At 35.6% G+C, this 23,321-nt stretch overlaps 1 protein-coding gene and 1 pseudogene across 5 annotated transcripts in view; both read left to right on the top strand.

The window, feature by feature from the left end:
• The window catches only part of LOC116463159 (TGF-beta-activated kinase 1 and MAP3K7-binding protein 2), a 93,572-nt gene extending 71,804 nt beyond the window's left edge, over positions 1-21,768 (top strand). For all 5 annotated transcript variants that reach the window (XM_058434483.1, XM_058434484.1, XM_032146129.2 and 2 more), the window contains 4 exons: positions 7,965-8,125; positions 8,331-8,424; positions 9,461-9,541; positions 19,819-21,768. In XM_058434483.1, the coding sequence (XP_058290466.1) occupies positions 7,965-8,125; positions 8,331-8,424; positions 9,461-9,541; positions 19,819-19,961 (479 nt within the window). In that variant the 3' untranslated portion in view covers positions 19,962-21,768. The remainder of the gene's footprint in view (positions 1-7,964; positions 8,126-8,330; positions 8,425-9,460; positions 9,542-19,818) is intronic.
• LOC116463160 (small ubiquitin-related modifier 4-like) lies at positions 9,964-11,034 on the top strand (annotated as a pseudogene).
• Positions 21,769-23,321: the final 1,553 nt, after the last annotated feature.

Here is a 23,321-nt window from a genome sequence, read left to right as displayed (position 1 = left end):
AAAAAAAAGATATAAACCTTTCTAAGCCATAAACGTTCCCACATCGCATAATGATTCATCCAGTTATATTGTTTTGAGGCTCTTTTGGTGCCTCTAGGCCTGTTTTCATTCTGTCTAAAAGTTTTAGATTATATCTTCATGCTGTAAGATTACATGCAGAATCTTAATTATGTAAAATAAAGGCCAGCAAATTATTATCTAGCAAGAGGTCTCACCAGTTATGCTAAAATGACTAAAATTCATCTCTTAGTAAGTTCTTAAAAATAATTATAGAGATTAAGCATCATTCCTCATACTTTTGTTTTACATCTATTGCCCAAATTATGGGCCCAATTGCAGCACTTTTACAAGATCTGATTTCAAATTGCCTTTAAAAATGACAAAATAGATTAAAAGTTTGCTTTAAAGTTATAATTGCCATCTTTGAATCTTTTATGACTCAGTCACCAAATAAGTGACTATGGTAATACAGTAATATATAAAACAGATGTGATTCCTGTTGTCAACAAAGTTACAGCCTAGAAAAATCTTGATTTATTTTAGAAGCTGACATTGTACTTTCCTAGGTACAATGACTTAAGTATGACTTAGGCTTGTACCTGATTTAGACATGTAAAATTGTCATTACAGACAAAAAACAAAAAGATACCAGAAGTAAGTAACTATTAGGTTTTTCAATAGCAAAATTTTTCTTTTTTCATTTAAACAAGCCTAAAATCTTTGTTATCTACAAGTCCCTAGTATATTTTCCAATGACATATGTCTTTTATCAGTAAGCAAATTCTCGTGTTTTTGTTTTTAAACTTCTGGAGAAATTTGACATTATTTACAGTAAAAAATAACTAAAATTAATAAAACTAACACCATCTGGAACTTAAGTGTGTTTTTTAAATTTCAAAATTGAGTAACGAAGAAATTTTCTCCATTGTTCATGAGCTGACAAAAGTTGGGTAAGTACTGAGCTTTCTGTATAAACCATTTTGAATGCTTATAGCAGTGGTTTAAAAGCCCTGGTGCTTGAATTCACTTAGTACTCACTTATTTTTAACAACAACCACAAGAGAGAGTTGCATGCTTAGATTACCTTTATCCATTAAAATTTAACTTTGAAAGAGGATTTAAAAGATACTGAATATTTTTTTCTTTACCTGTAATTCCTTCATCATCTGTTCACTGCAAAGCCCAGTCATTTATCTGTTTTCCTTGGAATTTTTAACTTTTGTTGCTGTTGTTCTCTGCGTTTATCATATCCTTTCAGCATCTCCAAGATACCATCTGTTCATTTTTCCTGGAGTCTTCTCTTCCCTGTTATAAATTAGAGTCACCATTCTTGGATCTTACATTATCTTCCTTCTTGGTTTGTGCCTTCAATTTGCTAAAACATGTCTTTAAGTATTTTCCTAATGAGACTTGGGAGGTAAATTCTCTTAAGTCCTTAAATATCTGGAAATCCCCTCATGTTTTTAGCTGGACATAGAATTCTTGGTTGAATATCATTTCTCCACAGAAAAATATAGTGATTTCCTTATCACTGAGGAAATCTGATGTCAGTATGATTCTTGTACCTTTGTATGTAATCTACTTTTTTTCTTTCTGGAAATTTTTAAGATCTTTCTTTGTCTTTAGTAGTCTGAAATGTTACAATGGTATAGGGGTTTTTTTTAATCATCCTGTCCCACATTTAGTGGACTCCTCCATTTTAGAGGCTAGTGTCTCCCTTCAGCCCTGGGAAATTCTTTTCTGATCCCCACTATGGTTTCTCCATTGTCTCTTTCTAGACCTCCTCTTGTTCAGCTATTTAATGTCCTGAACGAGCTTTCTATCTATCTCTCGTTACATCTTCAGTGTATTTCACGTCTCTGTCTTTCTTGGTTGTGTCAGTGTCAGGGGCAGGGTGTCACGGTTGCCCAGGCTGTGGAGTACAGTGGTGCTATCTCAGCTCACTGTAGCCTCGACCTCTCAGGCTCAAGTGATCCTCCCACCTCAGCGTCTCGAGTAGCTGAGACTACAGGCACGCGCCACCATGCCTGGCTAATTTTTTAGTTTTTTTGTAGAAACAGCATCTCCATTTGTTGCCCAGGCTGGTGAAACTCCTGGGCTGAAATGACTGTCCCTCCTAGGCCTCCAAAAGTGCTGGGATTACAGGCATGAGCTACCATACCCGGCCCCTCCTTGTCTTTCCATTCTACATTTTAGGAGATTTCCTTAAATTTTTTTCCAACTCAGATATGAAATTTTCATTTTGGCAGTGATGTTTTTAATTTCCGAGAGCTAGTTCTCTGATTCCTTTTCGAAGAAGATTGTTGTTTTATGGGTACAATAGTGTCTTAAATCTCTTAATGATATTAATCAGAATTTAAGTTCTGGTCTCTCCGCTATGTTGTCTTCACTTAATCTGGATTTAGTTTTTTTCTTTGTTTATGCAGACCTTTCACATTCATATCAGATTTTCTTCTTTTTTTGACAGGGGGCGGGGGGGGCGGGGGTGGACAGGGTCTCACTTTGTCACCCAGACTGGAGTGCAGTGGCGCGATGTCAGCTCACTGCTACATCCACCTCCCAGGTTCAAACGATTCTCCTGCCTCAGCCTCCTGAGTAGCTGAGATTACAGGCACGCGCCACTACCACCTGGCTGATTTTTGTATTTTTAGTAGAGATGGGGTTTCACCATGTTGGCCAGGCTGGTCTTGAACTCCTGACCTCAAATGATCCACCTGCCTTCATATCAGATTTTCTTCAACTATGAGGTGATCCTTAAACCTACAGCTACCTTTCCTTCAGGATGGGGAGAGGTTGACTCTTCCATATACAGATAGCTAATTAAGCCTCTGTGTTCTGGCCCTTTCCTAACTCCTGCCTTCTGTTGTTACCTGCATTTTCCGAAGTCAAGGTTTCTGCAGGGCTGATGAGCTGCCATTTTGTCTACAGCAGCCTCCTTGCCCATGAGGCTTCAGCTTTCTCCACTCCTTCATTCGGCTGTCATTTCATCTGCTTCTAGCCTTCCAGAAACGTGTTGACTTCTATTGTGAATTAATTGCCTTCTTTTTCTTAATTGTTGGTGGATTGTACCTTTTCCATTCAAACCTCATTTTTATGGGGTTTCAGGAGACAGAAGATGTTTTTATTTAGTAGAGGCTAATTAGAGCAAAAGTGTCTCTGCTATTTAATTATCTACTAACATTGTTTCATAATGAGTCTAATCACATTGTTTCATAATGGACAAATATTGGGTATTGTATACTCAAGGTTAAACTTGCAGACAAAACTCACAGCTAGAGAAGAATTTCGACTTTTGCTGAATTTTTACAGTGATTTTTAGAAATTCACTTTGACCCCTTTTTTCCCCTGTAATTCATCTTTCTCAGATTCCTATCTAAAAATCTCAAACCACAAATGAAAAGTGAACTAAACACATAAAAATTCAGCCACTTAGAAGAAAAAATTGCTAAGAAATAGAGAACCACTTTCCTAGTATATTCATAGCATTTTTAGCTTGTTTATAACAGCCATACCTAGACAAGTCAACCAACCAGGTATGTCATTTCTAAGTAATATAGTCATTATAACTCTAAAATTTTGTTTAAAGTGGAAAGAAATGCCTCATAAATAAGTTGTAAGTAATTGTAAATGGATTTGCAATATTTTACTTTAGAGCTTCAGACTAATCATAAGAGATACTTTGCCTTTACTCCCAAAGGTAAGCCACATCTTCAGCCATTGCAAAAACCCCTTTGTGAATTTCTAAGGATGCAATACTTATTCAGAAATATTATGAAGAATTTACTCTTTAACCTCAAAACACCTGACAACCATATGTGTAGCAACTGTGGCTCTTTCAAGTCTCCTAAATCATCATTGAATCAGATTTCTGCCTGCTGTTAAACTCTGTCTCCTACTAATATTGGCCTTCTGTGTATCTCTCAAACTCTATAATTTACTTTCTTGTTTTGATAGAAACATTAGGAATATGGGATTGGGGATTGCTGGTGGAGCTGTGACTGGGAGAATGCTCAACCTTATCCTGGAATGTATACTTTATGATGTATTCGTTGGAAAATAAATTAGATTTTTGTTTTTATTATGATGTAATAGATTTTATGATGTATTTGTTGGAAAATAAATTATTTTTATGATTTTCCATGCAGAGTTGTATACTAGCATTTTTTCCTTTTATCATTAAGTAAAGAACATCTTTATCTCGTATGTTTTGCCTTAAAGTCAGATTTTTTTTCTGAAATAATTATATGAAATTTTTCTAGCTGCCCTCAAGATTTTCTTTCTTTAGTTTTCAGCACTTTGACTGTGATGTGTCTAGGTGTTTTGTTTTAGCATTATTTGGTGATCTGTGGGCTTCTTAGATCTGTGATTTGTTGTATTTCATTAATGTTGGAAAATTTTTGGTCTTTATCGCCTCAGATATTTCTCCTGCCTTTTTTTCTCTTCTTTTGCCGATTACACATAGACTGTTTGATACTGTTCTGCAACTCTTAAGTTTATTTTGTTCTTTTTTTCACTTGTTTCTTGGTGTGTTCAGTTTGGGTAATTTTTGTTGTCAAGTTCACTGATTCTTCTATGTCCAGTGTGCTAAGTCTGTCCAAGGAATTCTTTATCTCTGATAAGAATTTTTTATTTCTAGCCACATTTTTTATTTCTAGCATTTGACCCTTTCATGATTTCCACCTCTCTCCTCAAATTGTGAATCTCTTTTTTGCATGCTGTCCACCTTTTAAACTAGATCCTTTAACATATTAATCATAGTTAAATCTTTAAGTTTTCTGTCAGGTAATTCCAGCTGCATCATCTTTGAGTATAGTTCTGTTGATCACTTTATCTCTTGATGATGAATTCCATTTTTCTCCTGCTTGTATGTCTCATAATTTTTTATTGAATGCCACACACTGTGTGTAAAGGAACAGAGGAGACTAAAGTAAATGGTATTTATATCCAGAAATGAGGACATCTCTTTTTCTTTCAGGTTATTATTATGAGGCATTGCATCAATTTAGTCAGGAGTGGAGCTGGGTTTGGGTTTTGTTGTTGCCTTCAGTGCACCACAGTCTTCAGATACTTCCAGCAATTGACTGCTATTACCTTATGCTTCTTAGAGTAGTGCCTGAAGTGCAAGATATTTATTTTACTTGAATCCTTTTATTTTGAACCTGTCTGTGCTATGATAGATCCCCATTTTATTCAGAGTCCTTAATATGGTCAGCAAGGCTCTACATGATCTGGTAGAGGGCCAGATAGTAAATCATTTAGGATTTTGTAGGCCACATAATCTGTCACAACTATTTAATTCTGCTGTTGTAAAATGGAAACAGCCATAGACAACAAGTAAACAAATGAGCAAGGCTGTATCCAGTAAAACTTTAATGACGAAACAGGCAGTGGGCTAGATTTGGCCCATGGACCATAGTTTGCCTACCTGTTTACCCTTTGTTTAGAGTCTTTCTCTTGCCCTACTCCCTGGCCCCAATCTCTGCTACCACGGTAATGTGAGCTCCGCAAGGGCAAGGATTTTTTCCTATTTTGTTCATGGACTTCCAAAATGCCTACAACAACATCTAACACATAGACCCTCAACTTATTAAAATAATAGATAAGTTAATTATGTTTTGACTGTTTTTTTATAAGCAGCATATAGCTGAGGTTTTACAATTCAGTCTACTGATCTCATCTCAACAGATACCTTTAATTAGGTTGCATTCATTGTGATTTCTAGTATATTTGGAATTATCCCTGTCGGGTTTTTGTTTTGTATTTCTTTCCTTTGTCCCCTCCTTTCCTGCTATCTAGGTTTAATTAAATTTCCCTCATTTCTCCTTAGGTTCTGTCTTTTAATTTAGAAACTGCACATTCTGTTTTAACTTCCTTTAGTACAGATCCCTAAATACTGAACATGTATATTTGGCTTAGCAACATTTAAGTGTATTCTTAAATATCTTCAAGACCTTAGAATACTTCACCTCTGATTTTTGCACTTCCAGTGTCTTGTTATTCTTTTCCAATATTTTATTTTCACTTTGTTTTGGACAATGTCTGCTGCTCCCCTGCCCTGCCATAGGCTTTTCCTTTGTTTTATTGTCAGACCTTTTTTTTTTTTTAGATTTACCCATCTTATTCCATTCTTTTGTATTTAATTTCCTTCTTATCAAAACATATATTTAATAGTTATTTCAGCAGCTATCTGTGATTGTTGAATTTCCCCAGACTTTGTCTGGAAATACCTTTATTCATTTGTATTCTTGGATAATTTAATTAGGTGAACAAATTATTTTATCTTCTAAAATTTGTTACTTCCTTTTTTCCCTTCAATTTTGAAACATTTTCAGCCAATATCTCTTCACATCTTGCCTCTTGTCTATTCTCTCTGTTGTCTCCTTCTGGAATTCTTTTCTCTCTCTGTCTCCCCCTACCCCCCCTTGAGATGGAGTCTCACTCTGTCATCCAGGCTGGAGTGCAGTGGTGTGATCTTGGCTTAGCGCAACCTCTGCCTCCCAGGTTCAAGCAATTCTCCTGCCTCAGCCTCCCAAGTAGCTGGGATTACAGGCATCCACCACCACGCCCAGCTACTTTTTGTATTTTTAGTAGAAACGAGGTTTCACCATGTTGGCCAGTCTGGTCTCGAACTCCTGACCTCAGGTGATCCACCCTTCTCGGCCTCCCCAAAGTGCTGGGGTTACAGGTGTGAGCCACCGCGCCCAGCCTGGAATTTTTTTCTTAGATGTATGTGAGACCTTTCAACTCTTTCATGTTTTCTGTCACATTATCTGTGCATTCTGGGTAACATTCTTACATCTATCTGACAGGTCACCAACTGTCTTTGTATGTAATCTACTGTAATCTGTTTGGCTTTTTCACTTCAGTGACTTTTATTTCTAGAGGTTGTTTAAAGTTCTTTTCCAAATCTGCCTTATTTTTCTCAAGATAGAATCATCCCATGTTGTTTCTTTATAAAAAGTAGATTCAAGTATTTTCACTTCCAGTCCAGTATCCTAAAGGGTGAAATACATGTCCAGGGATAGATCACAAAAACATATACCAGTATTTGTAGTTTATTATGGTTTCCCAAGTAGTTCATTCATGCTGCAGGATTGATTGCTTATTTTGTTTCTTTAAAGATCTTGGAAGATATTTTCACAAAATATAATCTGAATATACAAAAATATAAGTGGCAATTGGGATAATTTAATGTTAACATTTATGTGCATACATCAAAATGGATTCAACCCATTCTACATTCCCTTCTAAAGTATCTATAACATTTTCATATTAGAATGCTTCATTCATAGACCAAACATGACAAACTCTGAAATAAGAGAGCTTGTCCTTTCCAAGGGTAGATATGAATTAGATACAGTAAGTAGGCTAATTAAAAAGATGAAAACCTTTAGAGAAGCTGTGGCCTGAAAATGCTGTCTTCATTCATAAAGGGAATTTCTCCAAATCCTAGAAAACATTTAAAAAGTGGCGTTTGTTTAAATAACAAAAACAATTTTTCAGTTAAAATTTTTGGAATTTGGCCAGGCATGGCGGCACAAGCCTCTAATCCAGCACTTTGGTAGGCCAAGGCAGGCGGATCACCTGGGGTCCAGAGTTCAAGACCAGCCTGACCAACATGGTGAAACCTCATCTCTACTAAAAATACAAAATTAGTGGGGTGTGGTAGCAATTTCCCATAATCCCAGCTACTTGGGAGGCTGAGGCAGGAGAATCACTTGAACCCGGGAGGCAGTGGTTGCAATGAGCCAAGATCGCACCGTTGCACTCCAGCCTGGGCAGCGAGAGCAAAACTCCGTGTCAAAAAAAAAAAAAAATTGAAATTTTAAATGCCTAAACTTACAATATTTTGTTTTAATGTAGCTTTGGGATTTTTGACAAATTCTTGTTTGTTTTTCCAAGTCTGCTTAAAGGTTAGTTGATTAAAGTGGGTGGGTCCTCATGTTTACTAATATGTGTTGCAGCTCTTTTGGTACACCAGAAGGCCAGAATGGAACGACTTCAAAGAGAACTTGAGATTCAAAAGAAAAAGCTGGATAAATTAAAATCTGAGGTTAATGAAATGGAAAATAATCTAACTCGAAGGCGCCTGAAAAGATCAAATTCTATATCCCAGATACCTTCTGTAAGTCTTATGTAACTATTGTGATCTCTGTGCTTGAACATGAGTGTAGGCCATCTAACATAAGTGTAATATCTCTATCTAGTTTTCTTCAGATGTTCTTAACTCTTGTTTTTCCGTCCTTACTTTCTCCTGCCAAACTCCATTCTTTATTAACTAATGACTAAGAATTCAGTGCAAATCTTACTTACATAGAATTATTTTTCAGCTTGAAGAAATGCAGCAGTTGAGAAGTTGTAATAGACAACTCCAGATTGACATTGACTGCTTAACCAAAGAAATTGATCTTTTTCAAGCCCGAGGTAAAGTTCAGTGTATTCGTAGCTGAAATTCATCGTATTTAATTCACCAGCAGTTTTCCTGTGGCTAAAAACAGACTTATCAATCATAATCTTACTGTCTCAGAATATGTGGCTTTGGAGCCAGATAGACTTTTAAGAATATATTTAAAAAGTCACCCCCATCTCAATGGCACTATCTTAACTGATAAAATATAGAAGATAATAAAAATAAGGTTTATACATTCTTTAGACAATGATAGTTTCTTATACTTGAGCTATTAATGACAAGCAATGATTTCTTATAGTAAATAATGTTTACAATTTAATTCAGTTCCATAGAGAACTAAAAGGAAATGTTATCACTTAAACCTAGTTCTGAAGTTGGATAAATAATAAAAAGATATAAAATGGAAAAGACAGGAAGGGGAAGGAATCTAACCAAAAGAGAAGTCTTTAATCACACTTGGGACTGTGTCCGAGAATCTGTTCAACTGGAAGATGATTATTTTTATTCTTTTTAAATGTTGATTAAGCTATTTATCTTTAAACATTCATAGAAAAATGCCATAATTTAACTCTAAAGAGAAAAAGTTGGTGCTGTTCTAGACACTACAATCCTTGAACTACTCTTTTTGTGTAAAATTTTAACCATTCTATTACATTAGTGCAAGGTTTTTAAATTTACTTGAGGTAAAGCTGTTTTAGTTGCTTAAATCCGTGTTTGATCATTTAAAATTACATTTTAATTTTAAGTTATTTTAACTTGCCACATAGAACAGGGGTCTACTTCTACTTCTGTTAATGTCTTACCAGCATTAATTTGACTTCTTTCACAATTTACCACTTACCCATGTTTATGAGTATTACATTATACCTAAGATAATATATTTGAAATATGCTTTGAAATCTTACGTGTAATTCGAGATTAGAGGGGCAAAATAAATGAAAAGCATTTCTTATAGTGTGTTTTTTTTTTTTAGAAAGAAATACTTGTTTTAAAAAGTAAAGTTGTTTTTGAGCTATAAGCATTGATGTATTTACTTTTTATATATTTCAGGACCACATTTTAATCCCAGCGCTATTCATAACTTTTATGACAATATTGGATTTGTAGGTCCTGTGCCACCAAAACCCAAAGGTTAGTGTATCCATTAAATGTGAAAACTGTTACTTTTGAAAAGCAAAATTTTAGAAAATTTTTCCTGTTCAGCAACCTTCCTCTCTAGAATTGCTTCAAACTTTGGCATTCTTAAATGAATTCATTAAGAAGATGTTTGTTTATTTTCATTTACATGCTTGGGGTTGGGAAGGATGCAAAGATGTAATATTCTTACCTTTTTTTAAGTAGTATGCACGAGCTTAGGAATCACTGTGTACTCCCAACCAATAATAGCAAGTCTTGGTTAAAAAACAATTACTAAGTACAAAAATTTGTATCATTTAAAACTTTAGACAAATGATAAGGAAGATACCTTAGGGAAGTCCCCCCCCCAACCCATGAATATTTAGTTTAATTTATATATAACTTTAAGTAGTCAAAATACCCTAAATTCCAGATGAATAGTTTTCTACCTTCTATCATTTTACATCATTGATATTCTCAGAATATATGCACACCAAACTAAGACATGTCAAAGTATATCTGTGTGTTTTGATCCAGGCATTAAAATGTGTGTAGAAATGGAAACAGGTACATAAATATCACTGCTGAAGGTAAAAATATAGACATATTTACAGATTAACACTTAACTGTGGTATATAATTTACTTTCAAATCTAATAAGAAAGTTAAAAGGTAAAAATGTGTTATTGGATACATAATATTAAAAGAAGAAAACTGCAAGAGCACAAAAGTGTGGGAGGGTGGAGGTTGTGAAGATGCAGTAGTATTTTTGTATGCAATTGAAGTTAAGTTGTTATCAACTTAGAAGAGTATAACCAAATATAATCAAAGTAAATCACGATTAAACGTCATCGAATAACAAAGGAAGACAATAAGAGGAAAAGAGGAGCAAAACAGTTGTCAAATAGACAGGAAGCAACAAACTGGCAATATTAAGTCCTCACTTATTAGTAATTACTTTAACTGTAAATGGATTAAACTCACCACTCACAAGGAGTTGTATGAATGGATTTTAAAAACAGGATCTGGCAGCAGCCAATGGGAGGCCGCAGCAGCTCGTGCTGGCGCACACAGTGGGAGGGGAGGGAGCCCATTATGTGCACGCACCCTCTCCCTCATCCACCGCTGTCACCTCCTGCTGCTCCTCCTGCTGCTTGTGTACTCGTTAGGTGCGGACCCGCCACCTCTTTTGTGAAGCAGCAGCTGAGGAGACTGGTGCTCGCCATGGCCAACGAAAAGCCCGCAGAAGGAGTCAAGACTGAGAACAAGAATCATAATAATTTGAAGGTGGTGGGGACAGGATGATTCTGTGGTGCAGTTTAAGATTAAGAGGCAGACACCACTTAGTAAACTAATGAAAGCCTATTGTGAACAACGGGGATTGTCAGGCAGATCAGATTCCGATGTGATGGGCAACCAATCAGTGGAACAGACACACCTGCACAGTTGGAAATGGAAGATGAAGATACAATTGATGTGTTTCAACAGCCTGCGGGAGGTGTCTACTGAAAAAGGAACCTGCTTCTTTACTCCAGAACGCTGTTCTTTAAAGACCGAGATTATTACATTCTCAATTAGAAAACTGCAATTTGGTTCCACCACATTCTGACTACTACAGTATAGTTTTCTCTATTCTTTTGTTTCCCCCTTCCACATTCGTTTGTTATACGTGAAGTAACTGGTATATGTGCACAAGCATACTGCTTTTTTCTTCAAACCGAACAGCCAATGGTGTGTTTTGATTGACAGCAAGTGGAGACAGGATGCGAAAAAAATACTGATTCTGTGAAAATACCCCCTTTCTCCATTAGTGGCATGTTCATTCAGCTCTTTATATTCTAGTAAGTTATTTTGCTCTCACTGTTTTAACAACAAAAAAAAAATTACCACATACCTTGTTCAATTGGAGGATTTTCATGTTTTTCATTTATCACTGTAAAGCCAAGGACAATTTTATAACTTTTGTGTACATAGCCGTTACATGTAGGGCAATCTGTCTTTAAGTAGGGATAAATTACTCTAAAAAAAAGGAATCCTAGAAAGTTTTCCCTTCAAGTCAGGCTTCTTATTTAAATAAACTTTTTGTTTAAAATGAAATAAGAAAAATAAAAACAGGATCCAATAATACATTATCTACAAGAGACTCATGTTTAAAGACACACATAGGCAGAAAGTGAAGGGATGGAAAAAGATTTTATATAAATGGTAGCTAAAAGAAATCAAAAGTGGCTATAATTATATCAGAAACAATAGATTTTTAAGTCAAACTGTTGAGACAAAGGTTATTGTATAATGGTAAAAGGATCAATTCCACAGAAAAATATAAAAATTATAAATATATACACACCCCACATCAGACTACATTAATATGTAAAGCAAATATTGACAGATCTGAAGACAGAAATTGACAGCAATAGTAGGAGACTTCAATACCCTCCTTACAATAATAGAATATCCAGGCAGAAAATGAATAAAGAAGCAGCTGATTTGAACAAAATGTTAAACCAAGTGGATATAGCAAACACAGAACTCTCTCAACAGCAAAAAAATATACGTTCTTCCCAGGCACACACGGAACATTCTGTAGGATAGATCATATGTTAGTTCACAAAATGAGTTTAAACAAACCTAAGAAGATAAGAATCATTCCACGTATTTTTTCTAACCACAGTGGAATAAAACTAGAAATCAGTAACAGCAAGAAAACCATAAAATTTGTGGAAACTTAAACACAGTCTTGAATAATCATTGAGTCAAGAAGGAAATCAAAAGGGAATCTTAACAGTATCTTCAGACAAAAATGAAAACATAACATACTAGAACCTATGGGATGAAACAAAAGCAGTACTAAGAGAGAAGTTTGTAGAGATAATACATACATTAAAAAAGAAAAAGAAAGATCTCAGTTATACCTCAGGGTATCAGTAGAAGAACAACAAGCTAAGCCTAATGTTAGCATAGTGAAGAAAATAATAAGGATTAGAGCAAAAATAGAGAATTTAAAAACAACAGAAAAAAATAGTAAAACTAAGAGGTTTTTTTAAAAAATCAACAGGATTGACAAACCCTTAGCTAGATAAATTGAGAAAAAAAGACAAAATCAGAAATGAAGACAACAGATGCCTCAGAAATAAAAGGATCATAAGGGAATATTAGGAACAATTTTATGCCAACAGTCTAGATAGCCTAGAAAAAAATTGATACATTCCTATCCAAAAAATATCCACAAAAAATTGATACCACCTATTAAAGCTGAATCAAGAAGAATTAGAAAGCCTGAATAGGCCAATAACAAATAAGGAGGTTGAATCAGTAATCAAAAATCTCCCAACAAATATCCAGCATGGATTTAGAAATTTAAAAAAAAATTCCCAACAAAGAAAAGTCCAGAACCGGATGGCTTCATGAGTGAATTCTGTCAAATACTAAAACAAGAATTAATACCAACCCTTCTTAAGCTCTTCCAAAAATGAGAAAGGGGAACACTTCCAAACTCATCCTGAGGCCAGCCTCACCCTGGTACCAAAACCAGACAAAGACACTACAACTAAAGAAAACTACAGACCAATATTACTGATGAACATAGACGCAAAAAATCCTAAGTAAAATACTGGCAGACCAAACGGAGCACATTAAAAGGACCATACACCATGACCAAGTGGGGTTTATCTCTGGCACTTAAGGATGGTTCAACATACACAAATCAGTTAATGTGATACAGCACACACATTGAAGTAAAATGAAAGGAGTAACCATGTAGTCATCTTAATAGATGTATAAAAGGCATTTGAAAAAGTTCAGCATTTATTCATAATTAAAACTCTCAGGCTGGGCACAGTGGTTCACACCTGTAATCCCAGCACTTTGGGAGGCCGAGGCGGGTGGATCACCTGAGGTCGGGAGTTTGAGACCAGCCTGACCAACATGGAGAAACCCCATCTCTACTAAAAATACAAAATTAGCCTGGCTTAGCGGCCCATGCCTGTAATCCCAGGTACTCAGGAGGCTGAGGCAGGAGAATCGCTTGAATCCGGGAGGCAGAGGTTGCGGTAAGCCAAGATCACACCATTGCACTCCAGCCTGGGCAACAGGAGCGAAACTCTTGTCTAAAAAAAAAAATATATATATACACACACACACACACACACACACACACACACACACACACACATAGAAGGAACTTAACACAATAAAGGCCATATATAAAAACCCCATGGGTAATATAATCAATGGAGAAAACCGAAAGCTTTCCCACTAAGATCTGGCACAAGCAAGGGTGCCATTCTTGCCACTTATTTTCAACGTAGTACGGGAAGTTCTAATGTAGTATCCATTTTTGTGTTGCTGTAAAGGAATTCCTGAGGCTTGGTAATTTATAAAGAAAAAAGGTTTAATTGGCTCACAGTTCTGCAGAAAGCATGTCACCGATATCCACATGCTTTCTGTACAGGAAGCGTGTCACTGACATCTGCTCAGCTTCTGGAGAGGCTTCAGGGAACTTTTATTCATGGCAGAAAGTGAAGCAAGCAAGCAGAGGCATGTCACATGGTGAGCGAGACCGTGGAAAGTGCCAAACCTTTTAAAAAGCTAGATCTTGCATGAACTCAGAGCAATATCTCACTCATTATTGAGAAACCTGCACCAAGGTATTCATGAAGGATCCACCCCCATGACCCAAACACCTCCCACCAAGCCCCACTTCTAACACTGGGGATTACATTTCAATATAAGATTTGGAGAGGACAAACATCCAAACTATATCACTCAGCCAGAGCAATTAGACAAGAAAAATAAAGGTATCCAAATCAGAAAGGAGGAAGTAAAATTGTCTCTGTTTGCTGGTGACATGATCATATATGTTGAAAACCCTGAAGACTCCACCAAAAACTGCTAAAAGTAATAAATGAATTTAGTAAAATTGCAAGACACAAAAACAATGTACAAAAGTCAATTGTGTTTCTATACACAAGGAACTATCAAAAAAGGAGATCAAGAAAACAATCCCATTCACAATGGCAAGAAGAAGAGTACTTAGGAATACACTGAAAATTATAAAACATTGATGAAAGAAATTAAGACAGATAAATAGAAACATAGCCTGTGTTTATGGATTGGAAGACTTAATATTATTAAAATATCCTTATTACCCAAATTAGTCTACAGATTCAATGTAATCCCTGTCAAAATACCAGTGACATTCTTTACAGAAACAGAAAAAAATCCTAAAATTATATGGAACCAGAAAAGACCCTGAATAGCCAAAGCAATCTTGAGTAAGAACAACAGAGCTGGAGACATCACATTCCCTGATTTTTAAAAATATTACAAAGTTATAGTAAAACAGTATGGTACTGACATAAAAACAGACATATTGACCAGTGGAACAGAATAGAGAGCCAGAAATAAATCCATGCATCTATGGTCAACTTATCTTTGACAAGGGTGCCAAGAACACACAATGGGGAAAGGATAGTCTCTTCAGTAAATGGATATTCACATGCAGATGAATGAAATTGAATCATTACCTCACACTGTGTACAAAAATAAACTCAATGGATTAAAAATGTAAACATAAGACCTGAAACCATAAAATTCCTAGAAGAAAACATAGGTGAAAAGCTCCTTGACCTGGTCTGGGCAGTGATAGTTTTGATATGACACCAAAAGTACAGGTAACAAAAGCAAAAATAGGCAAGTGGGATTACATTAAACTAAAATGCATCTACACAGCAAAGGAAATAATCAGCAGTGAAAAGGCAACCTTCAGAAAGGGAGAAAATATTCACAAACTGTCTAACTCCTAAAGGGTTTATATTCAAAATGTATAAGGAACTCATGCAAATCAATAGTAATAGAAACCAATAACCAGATTTTAAAATGGGCAAAGGACCAGAATAGACATTTCTCAAAGTATACAGATAGCCAACAGGTATATTGAAAGGTACTCAACCTCACTAATCATCAGGGAAATGCACATTAAAACCCAGTGAGATACCACCTTACAAACTTATTGGAATGGTTACTGTGAGAAAGGTGAAAGATTACAAGCATTGATGAGGACATAGAGAAAAGAGAACCCTTGTACACTTTCATGGGAATGTAAGTTGGTGCAGCTATTATGAAAAACAGTGTGCAAGTTCAAAAACTTTAAAATTGTATGATCTCACAATCCCACTACTGAGCATATATCCAAAGGAAATGCAGTAAGTATCTCAAAGAGATATCTGCACTCATTTTCCTTTCAGTATTATTCACAATAGCCAAAATATGAAAACAACATAAATGTCTGTATATGGATAAAGAAAACGTGAGAGGTACACACACAGTGGAATATTATTCAGCCTTAAGAAAGAAGGAAATCCTGTCATTTGTGATAACATGGGTGAACCTGGAGGATGTCATGCTAAGTGACATAAGCCAGAGAAAGACAAATACTGCATAATCTCACCTGGAAACAGAAGAACGGTGGTTACCAGGGGCTGGGAGAAGAGGGTATGGGAAGATTATGGTCGAAGGGGCACAGAGTTTCAACTATATAAGATACACTCTGGAGATCTAGTGTACAACAATGTGACTGTAGTTAACAGTAGTTTATTATATAACTGAAATTTGCTAAAGGAGATCTTAAGTGTTCTCACCACAGTGGGGGGCAGGGAGATAAGCCATATGACATGGTGCTGAATATGTTAATTACTTGATTGTAGTAAGTTTTTCACAGTATATACATAAATCATCAAGTTGTACAGCTTATAATTTTTAACTGTCAACTATGTATCAATAAAGTTGTGGGGGAAACAAAACAAAGACAGCAAAACAAGTTTTCATTCACACAAATTCTGGAAGTCAGTGAACACGTGGTGAATCAGGTCAGCACTCATAGTGTTACATCATCCTCACTAGTGTGCTGCAACAAATACTCCAGACTTACAGTTTGTTCTACATATGTTTGTATTTTCAAATGTCTTCAGAGATAAAAATTATTTGGGTTACTTCTTCCTTCATAAGAAACATTAAGGTTTGTAGGACTAGGAAAGTATGAATTATGGATAGGAAAATGTACATTTTTCCTGTGAAGCTGAACAGGACACCCTAAAAAAAGTATGGTTATTAGTCATTGAGAAATTCAGTGCCTTACGTAGGGGAGGAAAAGGAGAGGTTGAGAAAAACAAAATTAAAACATTTTATGAATCAGGCAATTGTTCACATGCTTACATACTGGTAGGAATACCATGTTAAATTGGGTTTTAGACGAGCGGCTGGCAAACAGTGACCCATGGACCAAATCCAGCCTGCCATCTGTTTTTGTCAATAAAGTTTTATTGCAGGAAAAGAAAAAGAAATGGGAACAAAGAAGAACTAGTATATTACTGGTCTTCAGTTTGTTATAAGAATTTTCACATTCTCTTTTCACATTCTAATTTTTGTGCTCTCCTTCATTTTTGTTCGTTTGTTTATTTTTTTTTTTTTTTTTGAGACAGAGTTTCGCTGTTGTTGCCCAGGCTGGAGTGCAATGGCACAATCTCGGCTCACCGCAACCTCTGCCTCCCAGGTTCAAGCCATTCTCCTGCCTCAGCTTCCCGAGTAGATGGGATTACAGGCATGTGCCACCACACCCAGCTAATTTTGTATTTTTAGTGCAGACGGGGTTTCTCCATGTTGGTCAAGCTGATCTCGAACTCCTGACCTAAGATAATCCACCTGCCTCGGCCTCCCAAAGTGCTGGGATTACAGGTGTGAGCCACTGTGCCCAGCCTCCTTCATTTTTATGTATAATTAGGCGTAGCTCTGTCCTCATATTTTATTTAAATGTTTTTAAATATAGGTGGAATACAATGAAAAGTTACTACAGAGGATCAGAGTGAGATTAGGGTATTTGACACAGTAAGCAAATGTTCAGAGACTAGATGCTATTTGGATGTTAATTGAATAAAGCAATAGAGATGACAGCGGTATAAGCACTATTTAAAATATGCAAGATGTGTTTTTCAGACACTGAGTGAGTTTCCTTAATCTTCCGACTCTTTGAAAAATAAGAATTTTTTCTTATGAAAACGTTCTTCTTTTGCTTCAACGTAATCTGTTACGTCAGAATAATCTGTTATTTCACATAAGTGAAATAAAATTGGTCTTGACGGTTGTTGAAGCGGGATGAGTACATGAAAGTTCATTTTGCTGTCCTCTCTACTTTTATGTATGTTTGAAATTTTCCATAATAAGTAAGAAAGGTCCAATAAAAACATCCATTACTTAAAAGTTTTTACATGAAAGATAGAAGTTTGTATGCTGGCTGTTTTGGGAGAAATAAGGAATCAGTAATTTTTTGCAATAAGGCTAAAATACACATTAACTTCATGAATAGAAATTTAGTCCTTGAAGTCAGTTCTGCTTCACAATGTAGAGATTTTTTTAACAGCTAAAATTAAATGTGTTTAGACCGTTCTTTGTGATCTAATTTCCTCTTTTTTCCAATTTTGGTTATTTAGTTTCTGAACACCTCTAATTAAAAAAAAAATCATAATTCTAAGTACCAAGTGAGATTATTAAAAAACCACTGGAGATTTTTCATTAAAAAAAATTTTATAGCTCCTTTATTGATTGCCTTAGATATTACTTAAATAATCAAAAAGATGCTGGCATTTAATAATACATTGAAGTGTAAAAAGGTACTTCCTTATGGTCACTCTTCCTAAAATTTTAACCTTTGCAGTTAAACAGAATCAACAAGGTTTTACTAAAAACGTGTCAGGTGAAAATGTTTTCTAATGCCTGAGACCAAAATTCTAGTAAGTAGGATGGATCCCCAGATTAAAACAATTATTCTAGAAAATGTTTCCCAGATGTGGAATGTGAAATGATTTTACGTGGTAAAAAGTCAAAGTTTTTTAAACTGTATTTCTTTTCAGTTGTTTCAGGGCGTAGTAACTGGTATTGTCAGACCCTTGATTTTTTTTAGGTATTTTTACTTAGGATAAGACTTAATTCAATGTTTGTTTTAAAATTATTCAGTTTGGGGAAAATACTGTATAAACACTATTCAAGTTGGTTGTGCATGTGGCAAAAATTGTGACGATGGAAAGCCAACACCTAAAGTTGAGGACTTAGCAAGAAAATTTCTGTATAATGAGTAAGCAAGGTGCTGCTAAAGGGGTACAAAGTACCAAATATCACTTTATTATTTAAAATTTGTCATAAAATTTGACTTACATATTTTTATCTACTTGTTACAATAGTCTCTCTTTTAAAATAGAAAAGTTATCAGTAGGGTAGGTGGAATTTGCATATTAATATACATTGTTTTAACATAGGTTTGATTCTTCAAATTAATAACCTTGACAGGAAAAATTCAACAATGCATGCTCCTTTTACTTTAAACCTCCCAAAATTAATTTGTAGGAATACTGTTCTAATTTCATTATGGGACCCACATTTTTTAAAGTAGTTTTATAAATGTAATTGCTTGTTAGAGATAACCTTTGAGGAATATAATTATTCTCTGTGTTTAAGATACCACTATCCATATAAACATTCTAGAACATTGGTCTCTTAGAGTTCCAGTAACCTTTATTTTATAAGTAAGAAACAAAGAGACTAGAATGTATATGATTTATCTGAGATCACAGAGCAAAATATTCAGGAATTAGTAGCAGAGCCTGGAACAGAACTCCATTCTCACAACTCTCAATTCTGGTGTTCTTTCTACTCTACCATACCAAATGTGATTTTTAAAAATAAAGTATGGTAAAATTTTTACATAGATTTACTTCTCCAGAGTCTGTGAATAAGACGTTAGATACTAGTTTATATTTTATTTGTGTCATCCAAGGCTTACATTTTTGGCAGATAGAGAACATGAATTAACAAAAAAACTGCCCTTTCTGGTAGAAAACAAATATAAATACTACTGCAGTGGGAAACAAAACTCTAATGAGACTTACGTACACTGACAGTATTGTTTTGCAGTAGGACAGCTTTTTACAATCTTGAGTGGTATTATGGGAATCTTTGCTATTAGATACCCTTTATTCTACTATAAATTGTAGGTAATGATGCTGTTTTCTCCTTTAAGGAGATTGGAGGTGATTACATCATGTTCATGTTGTATTTCCCAGAGGGAGAAGTGCCAACTAGATAGAGGTTGGTAGTGATCAACCATGTGTGTCAGTGTCAGCTAGATGCTTCATTTGGGGAGCAAGCTGCTTCAGGCTGTGCACTACAAATGGTGTTTAAAGTTGCCTGTAATTTTTTAGACTTTGTGATTTTTTACTTATAAAATAATTTTTTTCTTTCTTACAGATCAAAGGTCCATCATCAAAACACCAAAGACTCAAGACACAGAAGATGATGAGGGAGCTCAGTGGAATTGTACTGCCTGTACTTTTTTGAACCATCCAGCCTTAATTCGCTGTGAACAGTGTGAGATGCCAAGGCATTTCTGAGCCAAATGGCCCTGTATCTTCTCTAAAACCACATCTAAAGTTCAAGAAACTAGTCTGTCATCGGGAAAAAGTTTCACTGCTACATAGGATTTTGTCAAATTGAAGGTGTGAGAAGATGGTGTTGTGCTAATGTTAAATGTCAGCCCACAGAGCTAATAATACCTCAGTATAATGTCATGAGCAGTTGAAATTCATCACATGAAAAGTAATCTGCTGAAAGACTTGGTTGTCCACTGCCTAACTGTGTACAGTGTTACCAGTGTCCCATTATGGATAATTCTCAATATGTTAACACCTAGGTGTTCCCAATACCTTTTTCCTCTCATGTCACTACTGAATTTTGACAGGAGGAAGGAATAGAATGATAGCTTGTTTTATTTGTAAAGCTTTCAGTGAAACACTACATACACGAAGAAAAGGAACAAGGTTTAACTATTTAAGAACTGTTTGCTGCCGCATAGTGCCATTGGATAGGGGAAGAACTTCAGAAATCTGTGGTACTCTTGGCCTTGTCTTTGTCTTCCCTGAACATGTCTGCACTCTGTGAAGCCAGCATCTAGGGGCTAAAGATGCAACGGAAAGCAGCATGCATTGTCTGTACAAATGTGCAGTGAAATACCCCAAAGCTTTTCCTACTGTACAGATCTCTTGAGTCTGCTTTAAGTGATTTTTCTTCTTGATTATTTTCTTATATTTCTATATGTATAGTGTAATAGCCTTTTGTTAACTAATTTTCTTTTTTCCTTTTAGTAATTAAGCACGATCATGTCCCTTTTTAAGCCTTACCTGAGAGGAGCAATGCCTTAAAATAAAAAAGCATTAATGAGATGAAACTATGCACAGAATAACTTTCCTCTACTTATTCTGTACTTTGCCCTCATGAGTTCCAATGTTGTGTGAAGACAGGCAGATGCTGCACAGTGAATTGCAGATGATATTACAGAAGTGATGTCTGTAGGTCACATTAAATATTGACTTGAGCAGTGGGTGACACAACACAGTGTTTTGTCTTCCACAGGGAAGCTTAAAAGATACTTTTAACCCACTGACAGAACAACAAGGTTAAGCTTCATCTGCTTGGTGTCCCACAGAACTTGTACAAGCGATTGTTATTGGGAAAGTACAGTCTCAAAACCAGCAACAGCAGCAGTACCTACAGCCCTTTTTTTGGAGAGAAGTTTAAATGCTTTACTGTTGGGGCAGTCCATTTCTAATCCTGACTTGGTGACAGTATCATGTGTATTTATAAAACAAGGCTAGCCATATTTAGGACAACTGAAGAAAAGCTGGAAAAAAAGAAAAACAAGCAAACTTGAACACTGAAGCAACCTCAAGCATCTCTTTATTTTGATGATATATTTTTGTAAGGAAAATAAATATTCAGATGATCAGGAATGTATATAACTAAATGAAATCAAGAAAAAGAAATAACAGTATGCATTTAAAAAGACAGAATTATGAAATTATATGAGTGCTTAGAATGGGGCTAAGGGAAGTGCTGAAATAGAGCAAAGGATGGAAGATAATATAGACTATCACCCACTGTAAATGTTTGCAAGTGGCTGTGTTTTAAATGGGATTATTACAGTTGATCTCTATGAATGTCAGAGCCTTAACTTTCAGGTTTTGCATTTTGTATATGGGAAGAAATATGACAATCCTAGGTAATTAAACCATAAACCCAAAGCCCTTACGTTTGATGCAATTTATTTTTAAAATAGGCCTTGTTTTTCAGCTTCATCTGCAGTTCTATGTGAAGATTGATAAATCAGTTTTTACTTGTTTTATTAATAAAACGTAATTTGGATATCTTGAGTTGATGGTTTTGTGATTTAGCTGGGTAAACTATCTTTGTAACAGATAAGTTATTTATAAAAATTAAAAAACTTATATTCTAATGTGGATTTTGTGACTTGTTTTCAGTTTGTGGGACAGGAGATAATTTATACATCAGCAGATCATTTAAGCATTAATGGAAATCAGGGAAAACTTCTCTAGAGTCTCCTTGTGACATTATGACATTCAGCTGCATTTCTTGGACTGTTTTTATCAATTTCCCTAGACTTCTTTTTTCATAGTTTGTGATAGTTTTCCCTTTTATTTCCTTTGGATTTTTCAAAATTTACCCCATTGTTAAAGGCAAATGTGATTTATTGGACCATTTAACCTGAAGTAAACATTTAGTTAATATTTGTTCTGTCCCTTGATGTGTAATGCAGGTCATGAGGATGGTGGTGCTTCTCTTGAAGAGAACTTTTATATTTACAGTTTTCAAAAAATTACGAAAACTCAGGTGTTTTTCTCAGCCTGAAAAGAACAAAGTAGTATTTGCTGATCTCCCCGTGATGCAGTTGTAGAAAGATCTGCCTTGCGTGGTCTTTTAAACTTAGTAGAAGGGAAATACTCTTTGCCCATGAATATGAGGACTGGACCTGTTGGGCATCTGGAGACCACTTTTGGGAACTTTATTGCCCTAAAACAGAATTACAAGTGTAAGAACCTCCAATCGAAAGATGGACTTCTAAGTATTTTTTTTGACACAAATTATCCTTTATCTGTATGTTTAAAGGGGTTCGGGGGTAGAGGAATTGGCAGTTCATGTAAACTAGACTTCTCAGGAAAATTTTTATATTAAATTGTCAGCCAAATGTCTCCTGTGACAACTAATACGTTAGACAAAGATGTGTTACATTGCAGACATTTGTCGGAAAAAAATTGAAATTTTATTTTTCTTTTAAAATCTTGTGTCATCTTTGGTCTAATATTAATTAACTTTATATTGGGGAAGTTATGCAGAAAATCAGCTCCACAGGTAGTCCAAAACTACTTGTTAGCTTTAAACCTATTTAATCAAAGCAGCTATAAATAGCAAAACTAGCTGATGTGTCACCAGTTTTCTCTATCCCGATGTAATGTTGACAGGCAATTCTAGTGAGCAGAGCTAGATTTAAGAGGTAAACAGTATAAGATAAAATATTCAGACTGGGCACAGTGGCTCACACCTGTAATCCCAGCACTTTGGGAGGCCAAGGTGGGTGGATCACTTGAGGCCAGGAGTTTGAGACCAGCCTGGCCAAAATGGGGAAACCTCATCTACTAAAAATACAAAAATTAGACGGGCATGGCAGCACACGCCTGTAGTCCCAGATTCTCCAGAGGCTGAGCCATGAGAATCACTTGAACCCAGGAGGTAGAGGTTGCAGTGAGCCAAGATCGCACCACTGCACTCCAGCCTGGGCAACAGAGCACAACTCTGTCTCAAAAAAAAAACAAAAGATAAAATATTCAGCCCATGAGGAATGGAAGTTGGCCATATTGCCCTAGAAAATAATGTAGTGGCACCAGAGACTACTCCAGATT

This window comes from Hylobates moloch, unplaced genomic scaffold, assembly GCF_009828535.3.
Source record: "Hylobates moloch isolate HMO894 unplaced genomic scaffold, HMol_V3 SCAFFOLD_28, whole genome shotgun sequence".
Classification (NCBI taxonomy): domain Eukaryota; kingdom Metazoa; phylum Chordata; class Mammalia; order Primates; family Hylobatidae; genus Hylobates; species Hylobates moloch.
The sequence above is the reverse complement of the archived record's forward strand: the minus strand, read 5'-3'. Positions and strand labels throughout refer to the sequence as shown.